General features: G+C 46.1%; 1 protein-coding gene across 1 annotated transcript; it reads right to left on the reverse strand.

Annotated features, from left to right (window-relative positions):
* Positions 1–23,441: 23,441 nt before the first annotated feature.
* On the reverse strand, positions 23,442–26,450 carry LOC119320516. Its single transcript, XM_037594582.1, has 3 exons — positions 25,253–26,450; positions 24,404–24,472; positions 23,442–23,920 (listed from the first exon to the last, which is right to left on the reverse strand). Exons 1-3 carry the CDS (start codon positions 26,448–26,450, stop codon positions 23,907–23,909), a joined length of 1,281 nt encoding a protein of 426 aa, XP_037450479.1. The 3' UTR covers positions 23,442–23,906.
* Between the last annotated feature and the right edge of the window lie 211 nt (positions 26,451–26,661).

Genomic DNA, 26,661 nt, shown 5'->3' on the forward strand with positions numbered 1-26,661 from the left:
TTTCCCCTTCTATGCTGAACTCAATCCAATCTTTTCACAAATTCTTCATGTGCGTTCTGATTTGAAACTCGTTCCAAATCTTCACTGTGTCCTTGACAGCTGAAGAAATTGCGAACGGTAACTTAAAACTTATCTTATCTAAATTTTCGGCTTTGCCGCTCAAACCGTTCCGCTTCTCACGACAAATACTTATCTATTCACCAACGATCCTACACGATCGCCACCTCACAGTACATGGGTGACACATGTCAGGTGAATGAGAAAAGCCAGGGGCATGTTCATCCGAAATCCTCGGGCGCATAGTTTTTCACTGCCGCTATAAATACCCATGTCTTCTCCTCACTTCACTTTTACTCCGCTCGACCTCTCTCTCCCGCTCGAGCTTCCCAAACCCTAGCGCCGCTGCTACTTCATCATCGCCGGTGAGGAAGAGCTTCACTGCCTCGACCTCGTCGCCGTCGTACTCCCGCCGGTTGTGGATCTCTTCACTCTACCGCCGCCGTAGCCGTCTTCCTCTGTCGAGTTAGGGAGTGGAAGATCTGAAAGGACGAACTTCACCTCAACACTTCTCAGTTCGTCGTGTTCTTCACTTTGGGTAATTAAAAGTTACTTTTATTGCCCGCTTTGATTCATGTGTTTTCCTAAAAATCTTCAAATGTGTTTATTCTTCAAATCTTCACACACTAAACACCTCACATGTTATCTGTTCTTGATTCGTTTCTCTAAGCAATGATTTTCTTCAAGATTCCTCAATTGTGTGGATTTCCAAATCTGTACAACTCTGGAACCTAAGATAAAGAACGCTTAGTGAAATTCTTCAAGACTCATCGGTCAAATTCCTCAAACCTATTCTCTTTTAAAAAATCTTCTGAGAACGCATATGACCTCTCCACATTCCTCGCAACTATACTCTGTTCACAGGTACAAATGTCCGCTGCTGAATCACTAGGTTCTCATCAACTTAACTCATTTGCAGTGTTCCTCGAAGAAAAGTTGCATACATCTTCAGAAACTTCAGTTGTTAATCCTCAGCTGGAGAAAATGGCTGACAGCAAGAAGCCACAGAAAGGAGGAAAAAGGCCTGAGGTCAACACAGCGTTTGAAATCCCTGAGGATATGCTGGATATTGCACTCCAGATGAGGCCAAGTTTGGCAAGGAGGACAAGAATCAGTGCAAAGTGCACATACAACGAATTGAGAGGAGATGGACACGAGAATGGAGGGAGTACAGATATGTTACTCCCAAGTACATGAAGAAATTCGCGCTCAATCCTCCATGCTCAAGACCTCCATTGAGGCCTGGCCAACTGGCGGATCCCACCAGCCTCAAGCGCGGTGAGGACTATGCTGCTGAATGGGCTAGGCGCCAGGACAAACTAACCAAGCAAGCAAAAGAAGCAGTGAGGAAATTCAACGAAGATTCTGCTGCTGCTGCTAACGCTGCTGAGGCATCTGGTAGTAAGCCCAAGAAGGCTATGCCAAAGAAGCCTGCCCACAAATCCAGTGCTTCTCCTTCAATGCCCTCACGGCCAAGCTCCTCAGCAATGCCCTCATGGCCAGCATCTTCAAAGCCCTCGCGGCCAATTCCTCAGACTGCTCCTGCTCCGACAAAGTCTTCAGCTGCTCCGACAAAATCCTCGACACCTGTGCATCTTGCCACGTGCCAAAGGACTCAAGGCTTCTCTACTGCCTCAGGAGCATCTGCAAGCTCCTCAGCTGCTCGACCTTCCTCAGCTGGTCCCTCACTGCTGAAAAAAAGGCCACTGTTGAACGAGGTATTCGACCGAGTCCTCACAAGAAGCAAGTCGCTTTCCAAGTGCCCTCTGATGATGATGAGGTGGATGATGATGAACTTGCTGAAATCATCAGAGACAGGCAAGCCAGGGCCGCTAGAGCCAAAGGCAGCAATGTGCCACTTCTTCTGGATCCCAAGCTGATCCTCGATTTCATTGACTTATGGCACAAGGACCTAGCTACACCTTTGTCGGAGATGAACCTCACTCCTAGTCAAAGCCATGTTCTCACTCACTTCATTGAGGAAGAAAAGTGGAAATATGAAGAAGGACGAGGGCTGAAGAAAGCGCAATACAAGAAACAGTGCTACCTCAAGGACAATGTCCTCACTCTTACCCCCGAACAACTCATTGCTGTACAAGCTGAAATCAAGCAACTAAGTGATGATTTCAATCGGTACCATGCTGATTGGAAGGGAGCAAAAGTACGTTTCGTCAATCTGATGAAGACTTTCTCTTCAACTGCCACTGCTCTGGTGCATGTTGAAATTCCTCAAGCTGAAGCATCTGCCCAGCCCACTGAAGAACATGCCAGCACCGCTGATGTCATTATGGCTGCTGAAGAAAATGAGAGTACTAGGGCTGATGACTCCATTCCAGCCGCTGATGATATTGCCAGGGCATGCACTAGTGATGCGCCTGAGGAAAGTGAACAAGCCAGGGCAACTACAACAGTTGTGCCTGAAGAAAATGCACCTCCTGCACCTACACCAACTCCAATCCTTCCATATGCATCAGATGCGAAGAAGACAAAGGCTGCAGAACGTGCAGCGATGAAAAAGAGGAAGGCATCAACTACTTCAAATTCTTCAGCTCCGAAGAAGATGAAGATGCTGATCAGTTCAATTGACAATCCAATTGATGTTGTTCCTGTCTCATCAATGCCTTCAAAGGACCTTGTTCCTTATGGTGAAGAATATGAGATTCCCGAGAAATCTGATGAAGAAACTCCATCTGCTGCTTCGACAGAGCAGTTGGATGAAGAAATTGAAGTGGATGAGATCCCTTCAACCAAGTCATTTCCTCACCTGTGCCTCAGTTCACTACTGAAGAGGCAGGTGTTGAAGAACTTGAAGATCAGGATGTGGACATCAGATGTACCACACCAGTGCTAAATGATGACTTTGGGAAAGTCAGCACCCCAATTCTCCACTGTTCACTCCTCTCCAAGCTGTTCCTCAGTCCCCCGTCGCTACAGAAGTACAAGTGGAATCTGATGAACATCATGCAACCCCGTCCGTCCATGAGGAATTCCAGCCACTAGGGCTGATGAAAATGTGAATGAAGAACAGATGCCTCAGGCTGCAACTGCAGTAGAAACTGAAATTCCTCAGCATGAGGAACCTGAGATTGCGATTCCTGAGGTGATACTGCAAATCACTACTCCTCAGCCCAAGCAAAAGAATCCCTTCTCCAAGAAGCCAAAATTCAAGGCTGATGATTTCTTCGGCGAGCACGTATTCTTCACTGAATTCAACCCCTATGACAATGCTCGTCTTAGAAGGAAGTGTTTCTAGACTGCCAGCCAGGCAAACTTCTATTCCTCAGTTCTATTTGACAAGGACAAAGTCTTTGATCATGAGCACATTCCTCACGTGGACATGGAATCTATGCCATGCTTCATGCTGGTTCTCAGTATGCTTCATGATGCAGGCTTGCTGAATTTCTGCACTGACATCGTTGATTTGAATGAAGAGCTTATTCTTCAGTTCTACGCAACTTTGCATATCACAGGCGATGCTGCTGACGTCAACTCATGGGTGTTGGACTGGATGACTGAAAACACTCATTACAAGGCACCAGCCTCTAAATTGCTTTGTGCCTTGCCAATCAGTCCTCCACCAGAAGGCGCTCGCTGTCTGTATGATGAACCTGAACTTACTAATCATTATATGCAAGTGCTCATGAAGCCGCTGAAGCCTGGACAAGCTCAAAGGACCAAATTCCTCGTGAAGGATTTGCTCTATGTGCCCAGAACCATATACCACATTCTAACGAAGACTATCAGCCCAATCAAAGGACATGATTCTTCAGATGAAGAAATTGTGGGGATGATGAAGAATATGCTCTTCAAAATCATGCATGGTATTCCTATCAATTACCATGATTTCTTCATGAGGACTCTTGCAAATGTTGCACTTTCACCGTTTGAGCTGAAGCCTTATGCACCATGGATCATGAGATTCCTCAGATCAGGGTCTTCACTCAACTACAATGCTGATACACTTAACCATGGCAGCTACTTGCCCCTAATTGAAGTCCTCAAGCGGACAATTTCCTCATCTGATGAGAAGGGCAAGTCACCAGCTGTGATCGATGAAGGCATTCGTCCATTGGATGGTCGGTTCCGCAAAGCTGCATCTTATTCCACCAATGATGACTCTGTCACACATGATTCTGCTGCAAATGCTCCAAAGTCAAGTCCTCAAACTACTGCTCCACGTGTGATGACTGACCGTGAACTGCTCATAAGTCTTCACCAGAAGGTCGATCGGAATCACAAATGGGTTAAGCGTCAGTTTGGCTCTATTTTTCACAACATGACCTCTACACACAATGCAGTGAAGAAAAACCACTACTACCTCCATGAAGTGTTTGATCGCACCTGGGCAATTCTGTCTCATCTATATGGCGAAGAAAATCTGAAGCAAATGGGCTTCAAGGAAGACTTTGACTGGTCTGCACCTCCACCGAAGAAATTCAAGAAGGTCCAGGTTCCTTCTCTGGTGGCCAGCTCATATTCTTCATCACGCGCCACGGACGAGAATGAAGATTTGGACGACACTACAGCAGGCCCTACAACGACTCAAGACCCTGACAACACAGGCGCTCCTCCATCATCATGATATTCTTCACGGGCGTTAGTCCTCAGTTTCAACCCTTTTGGTCATTCGATGACAAAGGGGGAGAAATTTGAGTTAGTCTTCAAGCGGGTCTATATATATGGGCGTTTTTTTGCTAAGTTACAACTCTCGTTCTGCTGATGACTTTGCTGGATCGAGTTGTAATCTTAAACTCTATGGTGGCTTGATACTTTTGATGTGTTCTTCTGCATGCTTATTCCTCATTAATGTTAATGCACGCATGCTGAATCACATCAGTCACCATATTTCATCATGCATTTCAAATTCCTCATATTATATGTCAAATGCGTGTATGATTTATAAGATATAGGGGGAGATCTCCATGATTGTACTCTTCAAGTGTGCATTGCTTCAAAAGCAAATACCTCACGATGCACATCTTCAGGGGGAGTTCTTCTATATCTTGCTATCAAATTCCTCAATATCAGTATTTACACTTCACATGTTTATCCCCGTTGAAAACTTAACCTATATTGTCATCAATCACCAAAAAGGGGGAGATTGTAAGTGCATCTAGTGCCCCTTAGTGATTTTGGTGTATTGAAGACTTATAGGTTAAGAGACTGATGCATTTGTGAGTGTACACAGGTCTATAAGTCTATGAGGAGTTTGATATTTACAGAGAAAGTCGACCCCTAAAAATGAAGTTCTTCGACTGAAGATTTTGGATTTCTGAAGACTTTCTGAAGACTTTCTGAAGACTTTGAAAGTGAAGAAATTGGTGTGACCTTGAAGACTTAGTAATCATTCGAGGTCTCTTTCTTGAGTCATAGGAAACACCGTACTGTTAAAGGGGTCGAGGAAATACTAAGGAGAAATTTCCATGCGATGCTCAACTCAAATCCTACACCTACCAATCCCTTCGAGTGAAGCCATTGGAAATCTCGCACAGTTCAGCCGCATTCTTCAGTGACAGAGACGAAATTCTTCTAGTCTCTAAGGAATTTGTTCTGACTGAAGAGTTAGGAATTCGCCAGTGCGGATTGCCTACCAAGTGAGGAACATGATAGCCCTGAGGAATTCGAACCTCAAATATTCCGACCGTTGTTGTGCTACGCGCCAGCTGTCCCAAAATATCTACCCACTTAACAGTCATATCAGACAAGGGCATTTATGTCTTATCATGTCGGGCTGCTCCCCGGCTATAAATAGCCGCCCCCTACAACCACTAGCTGGTTGACTGCTCCGAGAGAAATTGACACTTGTCATTTGAGAGCAACCCATCCTCCGAGGACTTTGAGTGAAAATCTCTAGTGAGGAAATCCCAAACCCAAACCTACAAAACCCCAAGTGATTGAGCATCACTGAAGAGATTGATCCTGCATGGATCCGACGCTTGTTTCCTTTGAAGACTGTGCTTCTTCCAGACGATTAGGCATCAAGGTCTAGAGCATCCAAGAGGAATTGTGGATCGCCGAGTGACCGAGTTTGTGAAGGTTCGGAAGTCACCTGAAGACTTACCACGAGTGATTGTGCGAGGTCTGTGTGACTTCAGCTCAAGGAGAATACAGTGAGGACTGTGTGTCCAGGACTGGGTGTCCTCGAGTTTAAATACTCATCCGCTCCAACCAGATGTACAACTGAGACAGCATTAGGAACTGGTCTACCAAATCATTGTCTTCACCGAGCTTAATGGTTCTATTTCCTCAACTCCTTAAATTCCTCATGTATGTTGTTGTGTGCCTGTTCATATCTGTTTGAAGACTTTGACTGAAGACTTTCTCAATTTCCTCAGTTCTATTTCTTCAGTCTGCTCGTCTTCTTCCTTGTGTTATCCTGTGTTTATGCTTTTTGTACTCTGAGCTTGTCTTCATTTCATCATGATGACTATGCATGTGTTCTGTTATGTTCCTTTCTGAGTACATATTCCGCTGCAAGTAGTTTTTCATTTAGGAATTTCCTCACCAGCAAATTCCTCAGTGAAGAATTCATAAAGATCGCCTATTCACCCCCCTCTAGTCAATATAACGCACTTTCACCTCGCCAAAGTCTGCCAGGTCGCAGCAATAAATCCATGGAACAACATGGCCATAACCTTCAATGCCAGTGACAAACCTCCATTCCGAACAGTCCGAGCACCAGCCGCTTTGGTCCTTAGTCCAATTGTGGACGGCTTCCGGCTTACTAAAGTACTCATGGACGGCGGCAGCGGATTAAACCTCATCTATGAGGAAACTCTCAACAAAATGGAAATAGACAAGAGCCGCATTGAGCAAAGCAGCACGACCTTCAGAGGAATCATCCCTTGTCGGGAGGCACTATGTGCGGGGAAAATCACACTAGATGTGGTATTCGGCACGCTCGAGAATTATAGGTCCAAAGAAATCACATTCCAAGTGGCCCCGTTCAGTAGCGGATACCACGCCCTTTTAGGGCGGGATGCATTCACGATCTTCCAAGCTATACCCCATTACAGGTACATGAAGCTCAAGATGCCGGGGCCCAATGGAATCATCACTCTAGCTAGTGATCCGGACGTAGCACTCCGCGCCGAAAATAAAAACGCTGCACTGGCCCTTGAGGCATTATCCGAAGCCCTCATGGCTGAAGAACTAACTGCGCTGTGCTCCACAGTGGACAGGGACGACGTGATACTCGACAAACGACCCAAGTCCGCCTCTTTCAAACCAGCGGACGAAATAGTCAAATTTCAGGTCCACCCAACGGACCCTACAAGAACAGCATCCATCGGGGCAGAGCTGAACCCCACAATAGACGCCGCACTGCGAGAGTTCTTGCGCGAGAATTGGGACATCTTCTCCTGGCATCCTTCAGACATGCCAGGTATCCCACGCAGGCTGGCCGAGCATAGCCTAAACATACTAAAGGGATACAAACCGGTCAAGCAGACTCTTCGGCGTTTTTCAGAACCTAAGCGACAAGCCATGGGAGAGGAGCTAACCAAGTTACTCGAGGCAGGATTCATCAGAGAAATAAAACATCCGGACTGGCTATAGCAAACCTGGTGATGGTACCAAATTAAAGAAGGACAAACCTTGGCGCCTATGTGTCGATTTCAAGGACCTCAATAAGGCTTGCCCCAATGATCCCTTCCCCCTCCCCCTCATCGATCAAATCATCGATGCTACCGCAGGACACGACTCATTGTGCTTCCTGGACGCATACTCTGGATACCATCAAATCAAGATGGCAGAGTCCGATCAAGCCACAACAGCATTCATCACACCATACGGCCCCTTCTATTTTTAACACCATGCCTTTCGGGCTCAACAACGCCGGTGCAAGCTATCAACGCATGATTCAGACATGCCTGGAAAAAATTGGCAAAACAGTGGAGGCATACGTACACGATGTGGTCATCAAAACCAGACACGTCAAATCTTTAATAGACGACTTGATGCTTATGTTCGACAATGTCCGAACATATGACATCAAGCTCAATCCGGAAAAATGCGTTTTCGGCGTGCCTGCCGGAAAGCTCTTGGGCTTCATCGTTTCCAATAAAGGAATTGAAGCAAATCCGGCTAAAATCCAAGCTCTATCACAGTTGGCTACCCCAACAGACCTCCAGCAAATCCAGAAATTAACTGGATGCATGGCTGCCCTAAGCCGCTTTATCTCCCGGTTGGGAGAAAAGGCACTACCCCTTTATCGCCTTCTTCGATGCACCGAACACTTCAAGTGGACAGATGCGGCTACGGCCGGACTGGAAGAAATAAAGGCCCTCTTGGCCAGCAATCCAATCCTGGCCGGGCCAAATATCGGCGAACCCATGCTATTATACATTGCTTCAACACACCGGGTTGTAAGCGCAGTGCTCATCGTCGAACGAGAGACGGACGGACATAAGTTGCCGCTTCAAAAGCCGGTATACTACGTATCCACTGTCCTCACTCCATGCACGTCACGGTACCCACATTATCAAAAGATAGCATATGCGGTCTTCATGGCATCCCAGAAACTACGACACTACTTTCAAGAGTGTTCAATCACGGTGGCCTCTGAAGTACCACTCAACGATATAATAAATAACCGCGATGCCACGGGCCGGATTACTAAGTGGGCTATCGAGCTCCTCCCGTTCGACATCATATACAAACCACAGTGAGCCATTAAGTTGCAAGTACTGGCTGACTTCATTGTCGAATGGACAGAAGCCGAACTCCCTAAAGAGTACGGCGCGTACTCCAATTGGATCATGCACTTTGACGGCTCTAAGATGCTGGCTAGTCTAGGAGCAGGCGTTGTCCTGACATCCCCCACCGGAGACACAGTCCAATACGTACTCCAAATATTATACATAGACTCCAACAATGCAGCCGAATATGAGGCTATGTTGCATGATCTTCGGATGGCAGTCTCCATGGGCATTCAATGCCTAGAAGTGCATGGGGATTCGAACCTCGCAATATCTCAAATAAATGAAGACTTTGACGCCAAGGACCCAAAAATGGCGGCTTACCGCAATGCCGTCCTCAAAATGTCAGCTCGGTTCGAGGGGCTCGAATTCCACCATGTGGTCCGAGAAAACAATCAAGCGGCGGATATCCTCGCCCGCATCGGCGCTAAGAGCGACCCATCCCACCTAATATCTTCTTGGAAAGGCTATTCAAGCCATCCATCGTGTGGGAAGGGGATACCGGCAATAACAGTCCGGATCCAACCACAACCCCAGATCCCGAACACTCTGGCGTAATCGGAGGCTCCGCCACCGAAATAACACCTTCAGCCCACGTGATTATGCATGTCATCGCCCCGTGGACAGAACCTTCTTAGCCTACCTAAATAGGCAAGAACTCCCTGAGGACCAAAATGAGGCATGTTGCATTGTGCGGCGCTCTAAAGCCTACAAGGTTCACGAGGGAGAGCTTTATAAGAAAAACTCTACCGGAGTACTCCAAAGGTGCATCTCCGAAGAGGAAGGACGACAGCTTTTGGCCAAAATTCATGTTGGAATCGGCGGCCACCACGCCGCAGCTTGGGCCCTTGTAAGCAAGGCCTTCCGTACAGGTTTCTACTGGCCGACAGCCCGAGCAGACGCACAGGACCTCATCTAACATTGTGTCGGTTGCTAGCTTTTTGCAAATCAAAGCCATATGCCACCTACCGCTCTCCAAACAATCCCCATAACTTGGCCCTTTGCGGTCTGGGGGCTCGATATGGTTGGACCCCTTAAAGGAGGAAGCCATGAGAAAAAATACTTGTTGGTCATGGTGGATAAATTCACCAAATGAATAGAAGCCAAACCATTAAAACGTCTGAATCCGGACCAGTGATAGACTTCATATCAGGGGTAGTACACTATTACGGTGTCCCCCACAGCATCATCACTGATAATGGCTCCAACTTCACAGCCGACGAGGTGAAAACTTGGTGCGGCAACATGGGCATCAAGCTCAATTACGCCTCCGTCTATCACCCCCAAACAAACGGTCAAGTCGACCGAGAAAATGGTCTTATTATGAGCGCCATCAAACCCAGACTAGTGCGATCCTTAAAGGAATCATATACGCACTGGGTTGAGGAGCTCGACCCCGTACTATAGGGGCTGCGGACCACGCCGAATCGCACTACCAGATACACACCATTTTTTATGGTGTACGGCGCAGAGGCAGTATTGCCCTGCGACATCATTCATGACTCACCTCGAGTGCACATGTACGAAGAGAGAGAAGCCAAGCTTGATCGGCAGGAAAATTTAGATGCCCTGGAGGAGGAGCGTGATGTCGCAAAAGCCCGCTCCGCATTCTATTGGCAACAGGCTCGAAGGTATCAAAGCAGAGAAGTACGGGCCAAAACTTATAACGTTGGCGAACTCGTTCTACGCCTACCAGAGAAGAAAAAAGACAATCTCAAGCCCAAGTGGGAGGGTCCCTTCATCATTGATAAAGTTCTCACCGGAGGAGCGTACCGTCTGCGTGATGCATCTGATAATCGACTCGAGCCAAATCCATGGAACGCGGCAAGACTCTGAAGATTCTACGCCTAGTGCCGGACTCTGTGTTCGTCTCCTTACCTCCTCCCTTTTTTAAGTTACATCTGCTTTCTTTCTTTCTTTCTTCCTTTTTCTTTAGGGCCTTAAAAGCTTAAAGTGTGTCTTGACTACACAATCTTGACGCGCCCTGCGCGCTCATTATACACGGGGGCTTCTTATACAGAAGCTTAATATAATTATCTCTCGGGCTTTATGCCCATTACATGTGCGTCACTTCTCCATATGTACCTGTTTTCGCCATTATATGCATCGATATGACTTAAGTTTTGGCCAAGCTGGGTTGCCTGGCTCATGTGTTTATGCCCTACATTCTCGTTAGTTCGGCTAGGGCATAAGGGGAGCACCTCTGCGATTGTTACTGCCGGATCAGCCGGATGTGTACCTCAGACTGGGTGAAGCTGAAAGCTAGCATTCTTAAGGGAATATTCGGTCGGTGAACAAAAGATGTTTCTTACCTATTACAATACATGCCCCCAGATGTTTATATCTTGCATCTCTTTTCGCGGTTCGGACATGCACATTAATGCATGCGTGCCCAGGGAAAGGAACCCTTAACGGAACTATTCTCCCTGGAAGATGTTTCTTACTATCCATGTAATATAACATAGCTAGTTGGTTACTTGTCTGTTCAAGCACTTATGACCCCTACGCATGGTTTCCACGCGTACCCCGGTTTTTTCATAACTGAGCGGGTATTCGGATACACTCCGGACTGTCGGGTCCGGAGGTTGAAGCGAAAAGGTCTGTCATGACAAATGATTTACAATCCGGCTAGGGATAAAATATGTCATTTGAAGTACACGGTCACTTAGACTGACTAAATTCTTCTTCTATACCATCCAACAGGTTGTCTAGCCTACAATCCTGTTGGGAATACTTTGCGGCTAAACCTACCTGGTCATATACCAGACTAACGGGGATCTCTTTCCCATCTGAACCTACAGGTCCGACCTCGGCCATGTGATTCGGGTCAACCTTGGTGTACCGCGTTTTCACCATGGCCCAGGCTTCCCTCGCACCTTGTCGGCAGGCCGATATCTTCCATAATCAGAAGCGCCACGGCGCTCCCTTGAGCATCTCTACAAGCTCCTCCATGCCTCCTGGCAGGGAGGCAGATGGCCACAAGGCCTGGGCAATATCCTGCATCACTTGCCGAGCTTGCTCGTGCAGTTGTGAAAGCTCTTGCAGAAGATCGCCTACGGACCCAGGCATCTCCTCTTCGGGGCGACCTATCAGCATACCTACAAATATAACTCTGTTAGCCCGTTTCTTCGCCGAATTGTATAAAGGTTCAATTGAGCACATACTAAAAATGCCACGTCGAAGCCTCTTGTTCTCCTTCACGGAGTCTGCAAGATGGGCCCGAACATCTCCCGGTTCAACGCCCAGCCGGGTATGGGCATCCTGGAGATCATTTTTCTCTCGAATAACCTGTGTAAGCACGCGCTCGCCAGCCTCTAGCTGTCGTTGAGCATGTTGCTCATCCCCCGGCACGATCTCCGGATTACCTCCGGGATTGTCTGTGGAATCTATTGTTAGATTTGCATGCATGCCGAATACTAACTGGTACATGTCATTACATTCTTTTCGATCACGACAAATATTACCAGATGAGGCCTTCTTGGACTCCTCCATTCCGGCAATTGCGGCTCGTACCTGGGCTTTGCACTCCTCCAGCTCTTGAAACAACTGGGTATTCTTCTCCGTAAGAACCTATGCATACATTGATCCTTAAACCAGTTGTGCCAACTATTTCAAGTCTCAGGGGCTACTAATATACATAATTATCAGATTTTCTTACCCGTATATCCTTTACATATTGATCCGTGGCTCTAGCGAGGCCACCTTGAGCAGCTCGGATGTACGCGTCTCCTGAATTGAAGGCATTGAACGCCTCTTCGGAGAAATTAGGGTCGCGGAGTATGGCCCGTCGACGCCTGTGATTCATGGCGCTCTCCACTTCAGAATTCGTAGCGGACATTCTATCCGCATCCTCTGTAGGAGGACCTTCCGGCGTTGTCCCCGCGTTAGCCTCCGCCCCTGAGTCCGGCTCTTGAGTCCGGCTGGTGGAGCCGTGGCCGGTAGGCTCTCCAGACACAGTCCGGCGAGCGTTTTTTCTGCCAGGGACCACGAACATTATTATATTTTATAAAGATGATTATCACGGAGCAGGTTTTTAATCATACCTCTGCGACGGTGTCTCGGTCCTGACCGCCTTCCTTTTAATTAAGCCTACCCGGCTTCGGTGCCCCCTGTTGACGAGTCACCGCGGGTTCGGCACGGCGCCCTGACGGCCTTCCCTATAAAACACAATACATGTGTGGTGGGTAAGGCGCAAAGAAGGGATCCATCTCGGAGGTTAGGACTTTGGTTTTAGTTACACGTGATGCAGGGAGTAGGCCGGAATAATCAGCTATGATGGCCACTAAGGCACCGTCACAGCTTAACTGGTAAAACATCATGTCGACGAGCTCCACCAATATGTCCGGATCTTCTTCGAGTCCGGGATCGAGGGCCCGGTCAGGGTTCTCTGGCTGTGGAGATGGGTTGTGCACCTCCCTCACAACTTTTTGTATAGTTCCTGTTATGAATTAGCGAGGTAAATGTTTGTGATGAAGAATGTAGGAATGAATGGAGTTGAGAAAAAGATAGCAGCTCGCCCAGCTTGGGGGTTGTACATGGAAAATCCATCCCGCGGCTTAATGCGGAGAAAATCCTCTTCTTCTCCTTTATACAAATCGGACAGTATTTTCGCCAGAGTGGTGGCGGAGTACGGACCTTTATGACCGCAGCGGGTGGCATCGTCTTCTTCGTTGAAGTGCCACATGGGTTTCCCCCGATACTGAAGTGACTGCACCCCCCGCATTATGCATATTGACATAACCTCGATTATTGTCAATCCTGATTTGGCCAGCGTTTTTATCCGGCCCATCAGATAAAGGACCTCTCTGTTATCTTCCTCCTGGGGGCTCCGGGGACGCCAGCTACGGTGTTTCTTCAGTGGGGCATTGGCAAACTGAGGAAGGCCTACCCGGATAGGGTCCGAAAGGGGGACGTCCTCTATATAAAACCACTCCGAAGGCCAGTCTTCAGATGTCTTCTTCGGAGTGCCGGATAGGTATCCGTTCCGGCGATGCGCCATACTTCGGCTCCGCCAACTTGGTATATGGATCCCTCCTGATTGCGAGGGACGAGGCAGAATAGCCTCTTCCATAGCTCGAAATGAGCTTCACAGCCTAGAAATAGCTCGCAAAGGGCGACATAACCTGCGATGTGCAGTATGGAAGCAGGAGTGAAGTTATGCAGCTGGAGGCCGTAGTGCTCCAGGAGCCCGCGGAGGAACGGATGGATTGGAAATCCGAGGCCCCTCGGCAAGAAAGGGACGAGGCATACTCGTTCCCCCCTGGATGGGTTGGGGAAACTGTTTGCTTGCTCCCTGCCATCGTAAGTGGCTAGTCCGGCTCAGACGGGGACCATATATGCAGGCGGGAGGAACCCCTGGATCTGCAACTCTACCAATCGGCCATGAGATACAGAACATTTCTCCCAATCATCTGGCTTAGCACTACGGGAGCGAGAGGAGGAGCTGCAGTGACCGGCCATGAAGGGATGACCTTTTTCGGGTGCGCTCTGATGAATCCTTGCTTGGGGAAGATGGTGTGATTTGGATCTGAGGATCCCCGTCTCTTTAATAGACGATCTACTAACATGGTCAGGGTGGCAAATGTAAAAATGCCCTGACATCTCGCATTCGCTCGACACGTGGAGATTGCCATTATTAAAATACAGAAGCCAAGGAGTGCAACATTAATGGGAAGCTGGACACTACTCGTTACAACATGTACTCTGGATTTAGAGAAGAACCTGCCTTGCAATGCTGAAGACAATCTGCGCGCCGGACTCATCGTCATTGAAGCCTGGTTCAGGGGCTACTGAGGGAGTACTGGATTAGGGGGTCCTCGGACAACTGGACTATGTACTTACGCCGGACTGTTGGACTATGAAGATACAAGATTGAAGACTTCGTCCCATGTCCGGGTGGGACTATCCTTTGCGTGGAAGGCAAGCTTGGCAATTCGGATATGTAGATCTCCTTCTCTGTAACCGACTCTGTGTAACCCTAGCCCCTCCGGTGTCTATATAAACCGGAGGGTTTAGTCCGTAGGATGACAAGAATCATAATCATAGGCTAGCTTCTAGGGTTTAGCCTCTATGATCTCATGGTAGATCAACTCTTGTAATACTCATATCATCAAGATCAATCAATCAGGAAGTAGGGTATTACCTCCATCAAGAGGGTCCGAACCTGGGTAAACATTGTGTCCCCCGCCTCCTGTTACCATTAGCCTTAGACGCACAGTTCGGAACCCCCTACCCAAGATCTACCGGTTTTGACACCGATAGGCGCCCTAGGGGGGTAGGGGCGCCCTTCACCCTCATGGTGCCCTCGGGACTCCCCTCCGGTAGATTTTCATTCTAGTATTTTTATATTTTCCCAAAAAACTCTTCGTTGATTTTCAGCGCATTCCGAGAACTTTTATTTCTGCACAAAAACAACACCACGGTAGTTCTGCTGAAAACGACGTCAGTCCGGGTTAGTTCTAATCAAATCATACCAAAATCATATAAAACTATTGTAAACATGGCATGAATACTTCATAAATTATAGATACCTTGGGGACATATCAATGAGCCAAAAGCTTTTCCTTAGGATTGTGCATTCCATCCAGGAGTTCGACAGCTACTTCATGTGCAAGAAAGATTGCACCGGCACACTTGGATTCACCTCAATTCAGAAGTGCACGACAACTATGAGGATGCTTGCATATGGAGCTCCCGGTGATTCACTCCACGACTATGGGTGCATGGCCGAGTCCACGACCATTAAGTGTTTCTATAAGTTCTGCAGGGCAGTGGAGGCAGTGTTTGGACCGCAATACTTGCGATCACCCAATGCTGAAGACACTGCTCAGATCCTAGCATAGAATGCAGCAAGAAGATTTCCTGGGATGCTTGGAAGCATTGACTGCATGCATTGGAAATGGAAGAATTGTCCATTTGCTTGGCAGGGGATGTACAAAGGCGCCAAAGGCGGTTGCAGTGTGGTACTTGAGGCAGTGGCCACACAGGACCTCTGGATTTGGCACTCCTTCTTTGGTATGCCAGGAACTCCCAATGACATCAACGTGCTGTAGTGCTCCCCTGTCTTTGCCAAGCTTGTTGAAGGTCATTCTCCTCCGGTGAACTTTGAGATCAAGGGCGGCATTACAACAAGGGGTACTACCTAGCTGATGGCATCTATCCGAGATGGTCTACATTCATGAAGACTATCTCAAACCCTGTGCCAGGAGGCAAGAACTCCCACTTTGCGAAGGTTCAGTAGGCTTGCAGGAAGAATGTCGAGCGGGCATTTGGTGTGCTCCAATCTCGATTTGCTGTTGTCCGGTACCCTGCTCAAACTTGGTCGAAAGATCAAATGTGGAAGATCATGACTTGTTGTGTCATCTTGCACAACATGATCATTAAGAACGAGCAGGAAGAGCCAGTGTTTGACTCTAAACCATATTACAGGCAGGGTCCTTTTGCTCAAGTTGATCACCAGCTACTGGCAACCTGGACTGCCTTTCTCAATATGCGTCAGGAGATCCGAGACCCACATGTGCATCAACAACTGCAACAGGATCTGGTGGGGCACCTATGGAGGCTGAAGGGCAATGCCTAGCTCGACGTGTGATGAAATATGAGTTTTTATTTGTTGAACTATATAATTTGTATTGAATTATTTGTTGTTGAACTATTTGATTTCTATTGATTTTCTGTGATGAACTGTGTGAAAAAATTACTTCTGTTGAATTTGCGCCGAACCACGGCGAATATGGGTCGATTTGCGCCGATATCGGGCCGATTTTTGCGGAAACTGGGCTGAAAAGCGGGCACATTTGCGAAAAAATGGGCTGATATCGGCGCCTGGGTGCGACCTAGGGGCGGCGGCTGGGAACCCAATCGCCCCTAGCGCGGCGATTTTCAAACCTCCTGGGGGGCCAACGGCTGGAGATGCTCTAAGCACCGAGAGCAGGTGCCAGCATTGTAATATTGGGCCATCCAAAGTCCAGCCCGATTTATTTGTCAACTAAAAATAGTCCATGGTTCTAACCGCGGCCACTATATCTAGGTGAAATGTTGCTAAAAACGTATAGGCCAAATGAGGAGCAACTAATGAAGGAGCGCTTGTTTGGGAGCCTCCTGAAGGGTTACATGGGGTAGGCTGAGAGCGCATCACTTGGCACGCTCACATCCGCCACCACGTGTCATGCTCTGCACACTCCCTCGGATTTTTGTTTTTTTATTTTGCGCACGTGTTTTAAATTTTTAGATTTTTTCTGCGGTTTTTCATCTTTTTGGTTTTCCACCGGTCTTTCTTAGCTTGTGACAAAAAAAAATTACGTGAAAAACATGTTTTCTTTTTTTCCTTCCGCGAGTGGTACGACCATGCCTCTCGGAAACGAAAATAAACCGTGTTTTCCTTTTTTTTTTCCTTCCATGGTAGGCACACTCGTGCCTCTCACGAAAAAAATGTGTTTTCCTTTTTTCCTTTCACAAGAGGCATGGATTTGCTTCCGAGAGGCGCGGCCGTGTCTCTCAGAAATGAGTTTCTCCTTTTTTTCCTTTTTTCTTTTCTTTTTTGAATCCATGAACTTATTTCTTAAAACCGTCATTTTTTTCAAATTCATGAATATTTTTTCAAAATCGATGATTTTTTCCCAAAATCACTGAACTTTTTCAAATATGTGATTTTTTAACAAAATTTTCAAAATGGATGATTTTTTCAACTCGATGAACTCTTTTTCAAATTTGATGAACTTATTTTCAAATTGATTAACTTTTTTTAAAATCAATGAACTTTTTTCAAATTTCCGGAAAACAATTAAAATTCATGAACAGTTTTCAAAATCAATGAAGGTTTTTCAATTTTCCAAACCTTTTCCCCCAAAACTATGATTTTTTTTTAAATTCCATGAACTTCCAAAGTTTTAAAAAAATTCCCAGACTTGTCGACTTTATATTGCAATTTTATGAAAAAATAATTCAAAACCGAGTTTTTTCTTCTTCTTTTTTGAAAATTTCAGTTCTTCCTACAAATGTCAAATGGTTGACGTTTTTGGTCAACAGCTGACCGACAACACTAACTGATAACCTATTGCGACCCCGAGCAAAAACCTAGTGCAGTGCGTGCGTGCTGGTGGGCCGCCCCACGCAAGGCTGCATGGCATGAAGGCGTCAAACAGAAAACAATCATGCAATAGATAATAGAAATAAACACAATAATTTTCCCACAATTATTTGTAATTTCATGTAATTTTACTCTCGTAACTCCTGCTAACTCCTATTTCTCCACCGTCTGATCGCAGTGAATGGACGGTCCTTAAAATCACCAATTACTAAATAGTGACTAGAGAAAATAAATTTGGACACATTACTTGTGACACATTTTACGTGCAGTCGAGTGATTGTTTGTGGTGCAGTTAATACATGACAGGAGGCGGAGGTTAAGATGAAGAGTGCAGTGCTCTTCGATATCTTGGTCCGCCAATGTGAGGTCATCCTCTAGCTGGATTCCATAGGTCAGACGCTGTTCGTTCGGGTCAATGCCTTCCACCTGGTGAATCTTCTCCTTGACACTATAAACTGTATCCGAGCTCCTAACCTGAAACACCAACGTCTTACCTGACAAATTCCTGACAAAGATCTGCATCAGTTTTGGTCGTTGACAGACGACAAGGTCGAGAGTGGATCCATTTTGGATGTCATAGTACATCAAAGGATAGCGGCACTCCAGCTTTTGCTTGTTAAAGATGAGGCGCTGCTGGGCTGGATGAATGCCATACTCATCGTTAATCTTTGCCTTGACACTGCGGATAATGTCTATGCTCTTAGCATAGAGAGGTTTGTCCAGCATGTTGATGTTGATTTTCATCATTTCTTGGAGGCGGAGATGAAGGTTAGAAGTGGATCCAGCATGGATGCCATAATAAGCCAAGGTACGGCTGTCCTCCAGTAGCTTCCCGTCGAATAGAAGGTGATGTTGAACTTGAATCCTTGCCATGATGGCTTGGATGGTATCTGATGGATCGACTTGCAGGGTGATCACCTTGCCATAAAGGGTCTCCACGGAAATCCCCATCCCTCCTTCGAGGCGGGGGAAAAGATAAATGGTGAATTCCTTTTTAATGTCATAGTCGGCCAAGGTGCGGTTATCTTGGAGGTGCTTGCCAATAAATATGAGACACTGCTGGTATGGAGGGATGCCCTCCTTTTCATGAATCTTAGCCTTCACGTTATCAATAGTATTTGAACTCTCAAGATCAAGAGTGATGGTCCTGTCAGTGGGAGTCTTCACAAAGATCTGCATCTGAAACGAGCACACCAAACATCAATGATTTTAGGCAAAAGTGTATTGCATGGCATATTGAAATAGTATCAATTACTCCAACAGATAATAGAACCAATAACATAAATATACACATCAGCCCCACAAATTGAGAACTTTTGTGCACATAATTGTTGCTGGTCCATCACAGAATTTACTAGGGAGTGTTGCCTAAATGAACAACCATTGCTAATATTTAGATTGTGTTTATGCAATGATAAGCCAACTCCGGTAGAGCTAGCACTGAGGACCTTGCAGCGGTACTTACATAGCTATATCGTTTCCATCTATCCAATATTTTGTGTACCTTGTTTAGTGACCTCAGGTGTTCCCCTATATATAGATTTGGACATGGATCTCTCTTGCATGGCTAAAACAACAAGTATGTACCACATACTTTTTAGATTATGTGATTATGACATACACTGAAATATCTTATATAACAGTTCACTTTTTTATTTTTATTATAGATAGGCACAATAGATTTACAATTTATTATAGATAGGCACAATACATTTACAATTTTGATATTTCTCCAGATAACTAATCATAAGATCTGACAAATCCTACTGGACTAGACACATGCCTCATGGCAATTGCTCGGGCATAGTCAACGTTATGCAAAGGTCACCGACCTTAATGGCTACTCCCTCCGTCCCAAAATTCTTGTCTTAGATTCGTCTAGATAAGGATGTATCTAATACTAAAACATGACTTGATACATCCGTATTTATACAAATCTAAAATAAGAATTTTGGGACGGAGGGAGTACAATCTATATCCAAACTAGAAAAACATAATTTGTTCTAGTTTGATGTTAAGTGGGAAATGTGTAGGTTAACATATAATTCGGGGAGGATTTGAACCCTAACTTGGCATGGCAAAACATCAACTTATGGGATTCCTAGTTCCCAGCTAGAAGGACATGGATAGAATAGTTGAGAATGTAAAATTGTTTTAGTTTGCAGAGGTATACTTCACTTGGTGTAAACCACACGACAAATATTTCAGCTAAGCTTGTATTCCCATTTAACACAAAGAAAATATAATAATAAAATAATACTCAAGAACAACAGGTGTACCGTTCAAAGGTTTTGGTCGTTTGGTAGCAAGAAAAATATATTTAACACTTACTAAATTCTTAATGAAATACTAGAAATTACATTATAAAGCATAATAGTATAAGAAATTACATTACAAACCGGTAGTGTGCATATTCTATGATATCTGGATGAAGATTTATTTTTTTAAGATATAGTATGTCCTCTGCTTCCAGGTTCATATCAGTCAAAATATCATGCCAAATATTGATCCCATAATTCTATATATCAGTCTATATATTTGTCAGAAGGTTGACAGACGGAGGATATATCAGCCGTATATTGGTCTGTATATACTTACAACCTACACACTCCCTATGTCTTAAAATAAATGTCTCAATTTTAATACAACTAACTTTGTACTAAAGTTAGTACAAAGTTGAGATACCTATTTTGAGATGGAGGGAGTAGACAACTAGAGCAACATGGAGGTAAGTGTAGAGCAGGTAAAATAAGCATATGGATTGACTCACGGGGATCAGGGTTTGCTCAGAATCAGCGCCGGAGAGGAGAAGCAAAGCGTGCAGTTGACGGCGAGCTTGATGCCCACCGGAGAGGACAAGGCGGAGCACGTCGTCGCCCACCGGCGGAGAGGACAAGTGGAACCGGAGGGTCTTGAGTTTTTTTTTGCAGAAACAGGGGAGGGTCTTGAGTTGGTCTGGCGGCGGCGCGTGATGATTCTTATTATTGAAGAAGGCCGTAAGCGTGCCGGCCACGTTTGTGTAAACCGTCTCGGTTTGTATGATCTTTTTTAAAACCGTAAGCTCGCAGATCTCTCTTGCAGCCTCGTCATCGCAATCGCCATGCACGTGCCCATCTTCAGCGTCAACACAGCGCCTCGGCCTGCAGGTGGAATTGAGCTTGAGTCTTGGTGGAAAAGTCACACGGTGTTGTTGGCCGGTGACGGTGAGGGGATCCCACACGTCGATATCACGCTGCCACTCCTTGACTGGGGCGGTGAGGCTCTCTCCCTCGCTTTGCTCTCTCGAGGGAGACTCGGGGGCGACCTAGGGTTCCTCCGTGCCGCCACCTCCCCCTCCCCCTTCTCCACACCGCTGCGGGAGACGGTCGCCGGAAGGCCTCGGTGCGGCAGTTGACCGCGGGCCGCAGTACCACGGCCCGAAGGGACGACGTAGTGGCAGCGTGCGGGTCGGTGCTGCCTCGGGGACGGCCTAGAGCGGAAGGCCTCGGTGCGACGGTTGACCGCGGGCCACGGCACCACGGCCCGAAGGGGCGACGCAGCGGCAGCGCGCGAGGTGGTGCAACCACGGGAATGGCCTCAGGACGGCGGCAGGGATCACGTGTCGCGGCACTACGGCCCGAAGGGGCGACGCAGCGGCGGCGCGAATCGGTGCAGCCATGGAGAGAACCACGGGGCGGTGGCGATGCGGCCCGACGGGGCGACGCAGCAGCAACATGTTGCTCGATCGGCGGAGGGCCGCACTGAACTCGGAGACAGGGCGGCGATGGCCGGGTAGATCAACGAGCGGGCCGACGCGCGGACGATGGCCATAAGGGGCCGCCTGTCGCGCGAGGCCGTCGAGTCGGTGAAGCGGCCGGCCGGTCGGGCCGGTATTAGAGTAGAGGCGCACAGGGGTCGACGGCGGCGGCGGTTGACGCAAACCGATCAAGTATAGATCGAAAACCAAAAAGAAAAATGCCGATCAAAACGACCAACGAGAGAGCGAAAAAACCCGGAGCAAGGGCTAGGTAAAAAGACTCTCTAGGGCAGCCGGTCAACACGACCGGCGAACGAAACCTAGGTACGGGCGGCGCGGCCCCCAGCAGCGGTCATGTAGGTCGACCGCCCCGGCAGCAGCTAGGGTTTAGAACCCGAAAACAGATACCATGCTAGAAAGGAGAGAGGGAATTTGGTGGAATAGTTGTTGTTGTATTGCTTGATCCTCGCAGGCATATATATATATAGGAGTACAAAGACCAACTTAAAGTACAAGACAAGGCAGGACCATATCCTAGTCTATTCTATACTTCCTAATAATCTTTATACTCAACAGCCCGGATCTAAGGCAGAGGCCTTGCTGGTGGGGACGGCGGGCCTACGGTGGCAGGGGGTGCTCGTCGGTGAGGTTGGCTGGATCCCCTCGGTTGCACGGGTAGAGAGATCTCGGTGGACGCTGGTCATGGTGTGGGGAGCCCCCGGGCATTCCTAGCCAGATCTAAGGCGTTCCTATCCCTCGATCTCCGGCGTGCATGCGCCTCTATTGTTGCTGCTGGCTGCTTCGGTGGTGGAGGCAGGGAGCTTGTCCGACGGAAACCCTTGGATATCGGTGGCGGTCAAAATTTTAACTACAACACATGCAAAAAAGGCCTTATGTTTTATTTTGGAAATATGAAGTTTTTATTGTTATATGAACCTCATTTTTTGAAGCCAAACTTGGTGTGAGTTAAAGAATTCTCTTGCCAAAATGGCAACCGAACATGATTAGGAATCATTTAAATTGTTAAATCCATGTGGCAGGAATCATGTTTTCTTAATTGGATTTCTGTTTCAACCAAATGAAAGCCTAACATAGATTCCATGTCATTTGGTTTCTACCAAATGAAATGAGAGATGACAAACAAGCCGTAAGTAAAGAGACGGTGCAACGATGGCACGCATTGTCTTCTACTCCCTCCGTCTGGATTTTATTTGGCCCTCCGGTACCTTGGGTCAAAGTTTGATCGTCTATATGACTGACGAAACATAAAGTTTATGCTACAAAAGTATATTGTTAGATTCATATTGAAAAGAGGTTACCCGCGGTATAATTTTTATGACATATAATTTCCATTTACTAGTTAAATATATTGTCAAACTTTGACCCAAAATAAGAGGCATAGTTCTGAAGATTCAGAAACTACTGCAAGGGATTATGAGAAACCACAAGAGTAGCAAAACGCAGGGATCTATCTCGTAGGATTTATGGCGTTTGTATTATTGTATATATGATGCTTCTTCAACTACCTCCACCCTGCAACTCCCATATGAGATGCCGAGTAGTTAACAGGCTTCGAATTGCAGCACATTCATGAGTAATGTAACACTAAATTCTTGTTTCTTGTACACAGGATTATGAAGTAATGACTTAACCGAACAATGCATTCATGAGTAATGTAACACTAAATTCATGTTTCTTGTACAGGATTATGAAGTAATGGCTGAACCGAGAAATTGGTTGTGTTTTCCCTGAAGAATCTCTTGGTGACTTGTAGCTGCAAGTGGTAAATCCGGAACAGGAAACAGAATTCTATTTCTATATAATTCAAATCAAGATAAATTTCAATGGTGCATAAATTTCAACAGACTGTAAGCAGTACTGATGCATCAGGGTTCAGGGAAGGAGCAAGTCTGAAATGCCTGAAGAAGTTCAGATAGCAGGGGGCGTAGCTGAATTGGAGTCAAGTCTGTGAATGGGGTTGCAGGCTGTGATTTGCTTTATCCCAACTGCTGGCTGTAGCTGGGATTCAGCAACCAACTCTGTAACCTGCTTTATCCCATCCACCTTACATCACAGAGTCAAGCATCAACCCAAGCAACTCCACGAGTCGCTAACCAGGCATGCAACTTGACTAATGTCTGCTGGTCTCAGATAAAAATATACAAGACTTCACACGACAAGTCAGGTACATAGAAGAGCAATCTCAGCATCAACCACATCGCATGCCACCGGCATACATAATACAAGAAACTACAGACACACAGTTTGAAGTACTTCACTACACCAACTAGCCATGGCTGGCATCTCAGCAACCCGACTTTAACTCTTAAATCTTAATACCTGCAGAACACATCCCAGTCAAACAAATTTGTAATGCTCTCTCACAGCAAAATCAATTTTGTATGATCCCCAAAAATAAGCATTTAACATTGACAGTAAATGTCCAAAGCTGAATCATCCCAGTACACAAGCTAATACTACAAACGGAGAACAACAATAAGGGAACATTTAGTTTGTACTGCCACCTATATGCTTACATGTTTTTAAGATTCTTGCTACATAACTACGTACAATCGCAGTAGAAACTAAGAGATCGGTGACTCACTGCCTATCACCTGAGGCAAAAAAAACTGAACTTCCAAGATTGTCAACTAATTCCAGATTTGCTTTTGTGTGCCAAGCCATATCTACGGCTCAGAAAAAGGAGAAATGGCTGGTATCTCTACCAAAAGGCATGCTTCTTGAAAATGTAAGCATAGACTATGCACCATCTTGTAAGTTGGGTAACCAAGAAAAAATAAATGTATATAAAGAGAAAATTACCAATGTTGTTTGACCAAGATAGCATGTTAGCAGATCTAGTGTGTTCAAAGTTCCTCCCAACTCCCCTGCCTACAAGCAAAACAAGCCCAAACCATATGAAAATTCGAAGAGAAGTTGAGTCAAGGATAGTAAATGAAGCCAAATATACCGCTAGGTCCAAAAAAGAATGGAAAAATTGTTTACATGTTCAGAGAAAATGCATTTATCCAGAATTATTGTCGAGTGAGTTTTGTGCCAGTTGTGACCATAAGGTCAAAATAAAATATGCACGGCTTGGAAAACCAGAGTTCCATAACAAGTATTACATAGTACTACGTGAAATTAATGGACTAGTACTACTCTTCGATAAAAAATAGACCACATGGTATTATGAATTGACAATTTCTATGAAGACCAATCAAGTTAAATTTTAAACTTGCAAGGAAAAAAATAGTGAATAAGAAAACATAACAAGCTTTAAGCCGCCTCCAGATGTTCCAATTTCTTAATTACTTCAGATGGTTTCACTACTGCAGCTATTGCCACTTTCCAATTTTTAGAACACCTCTGATGAAGAGATAATTACAAGCACATAATTGTATTTAGCCTTTAGCAATGGCCAGGCATCAAAGTAATATTTGTATTCCTGTTCTAGCTTTAATGGAGCTCTATTAACAAGAAATTGGATAACCATAAGATGAGCAGATCAACAGAGGAACAAATAAGACAACATATTTTTATGTATCTAGCTCAATCCTAATAACAGGAACAATGTTACCGCAATAACGTACCAAAAGTAAATGGAACGAATACGAGCAAAACAAACTAAATGGACTTTTTTGCTCGTGCAATGTAGATAGGGCACATTACCTGCAGTATAGAAATTCCTGTAGGGATAAAAGGTGTCAAGACATATGTTGTTTCTTTTAACAATATGTTTGATCTGCATCGAGTCAACTTGGAGTGTGAAGTTGCCAGTTATAGTAGTGAGAACAATCACATTTGCGTCCTCATCATACCCGACGAAAAGTGCAGAATCCATTCTCCTTGGAACTGTACCGTCGAGTGGAATGGTTTTCTGCAGCAGCACCCATTCGAAAACACCATCGCTGTTAGATTTCCTCTCCCATAATTTGATAGTCAGGTCCAACAAAATAGCAAGGCCTAGTCCATCATTCTCCATCCGTAAGAGCTGAAAATACCAGTCGTCGGTACCATGGTTTTCTACCGGCTTTTCGATCAGACCAAGGCTTTGCATTTCGAAATCAAACATAAGGACATCACCTCCAGAAATCAACAAGCAAAGTGCATTCCCGACAAGGGTGCTGGGCTTTCTTAACCTAGACATTCCAGCTGTCATCGTCATCGTCGAGAAAATATCTCCCCAAACACCAGACGCCGAGTCGTAGACAGAACAAAATGCCGGTGTATTGTACTCAGCGCAAACCAAAACCAATTTAAACGGGCTCGAGAAACAATCTCCGTGGACATGCCCATCTTCGGCATCGACGCACAATACAGTGCCATGCCAGCCACAGTAACTCCCCATTAAGGTACTGTTGAACCCTGGTGGAAAAGCCACGATGCGCTCCTCACCGGTGAGGGGATCCCACATGACGGTCTCGCCCTTATGAATGTTGATTAGGAGAGAGAGGCCATGTCGGCAACCCATGTATGCTTCATCTTCGTGGTAGGGTATTCTGCTCTTGGGGAGGGAGAAGCGGGCAGCGGGGATGCGGTCAGGTGAGTCCATGGCAGGAATGAAGTTTTTAGCATACCCTCTGAAGAAGCCGAGCAGAGGAGGTTTCCGGTGGTGCTTGCGGAAGCGTTTGAGGAAGATGCTGCCCCAGCGCTTGCATACGACAGACACACGGGGGAACATGGACGGCTTCGGAGGGAGGCGGACGAGGATCTCGATGAGGAGGTTGTCATCGCCAAGCACCTTGGACACCGGGCCGGCCAGCGGCACAGAATGGCGCCGCCTCTTCCCGTCCACACGCGGCGAGCTGGGAATGGGATTGGCCCTGGTATGAAAAGAAATGTAATCAATGGACACACATATGCACATCAGGGAAGTTGCAAATTAAACATCCAACATACATATGCACATCCATGATCAATAGAATAGCATAGCATACAACGAGTAATAATGAATCAACTGGTTTCTCCCATTATCCCACACACATATGCACATCCATCGAGCATATACCATACACAAAGTAAGTGCCGCACTCACACATATGTTACATCCATCCAGCATATATAATAGCGTACACAAA

Source organism: Triticum dicoccoides, chromosome 6B (genome assembly GCF_002162155.2).
Source record: "Triticum dicoccoides isolate Atlit2015 ecotype Zavitan chromosome 6B, WEW_v2.0, whole genome shotgun sequence".
Classification (NCBI taxonomy): domain Eukaryota; kingdom Viridiplantae; phylum Streptophyta; class Magnoliopsida; order Poales; family Poaceae; genus Triticum; species Triticum dicoccoides.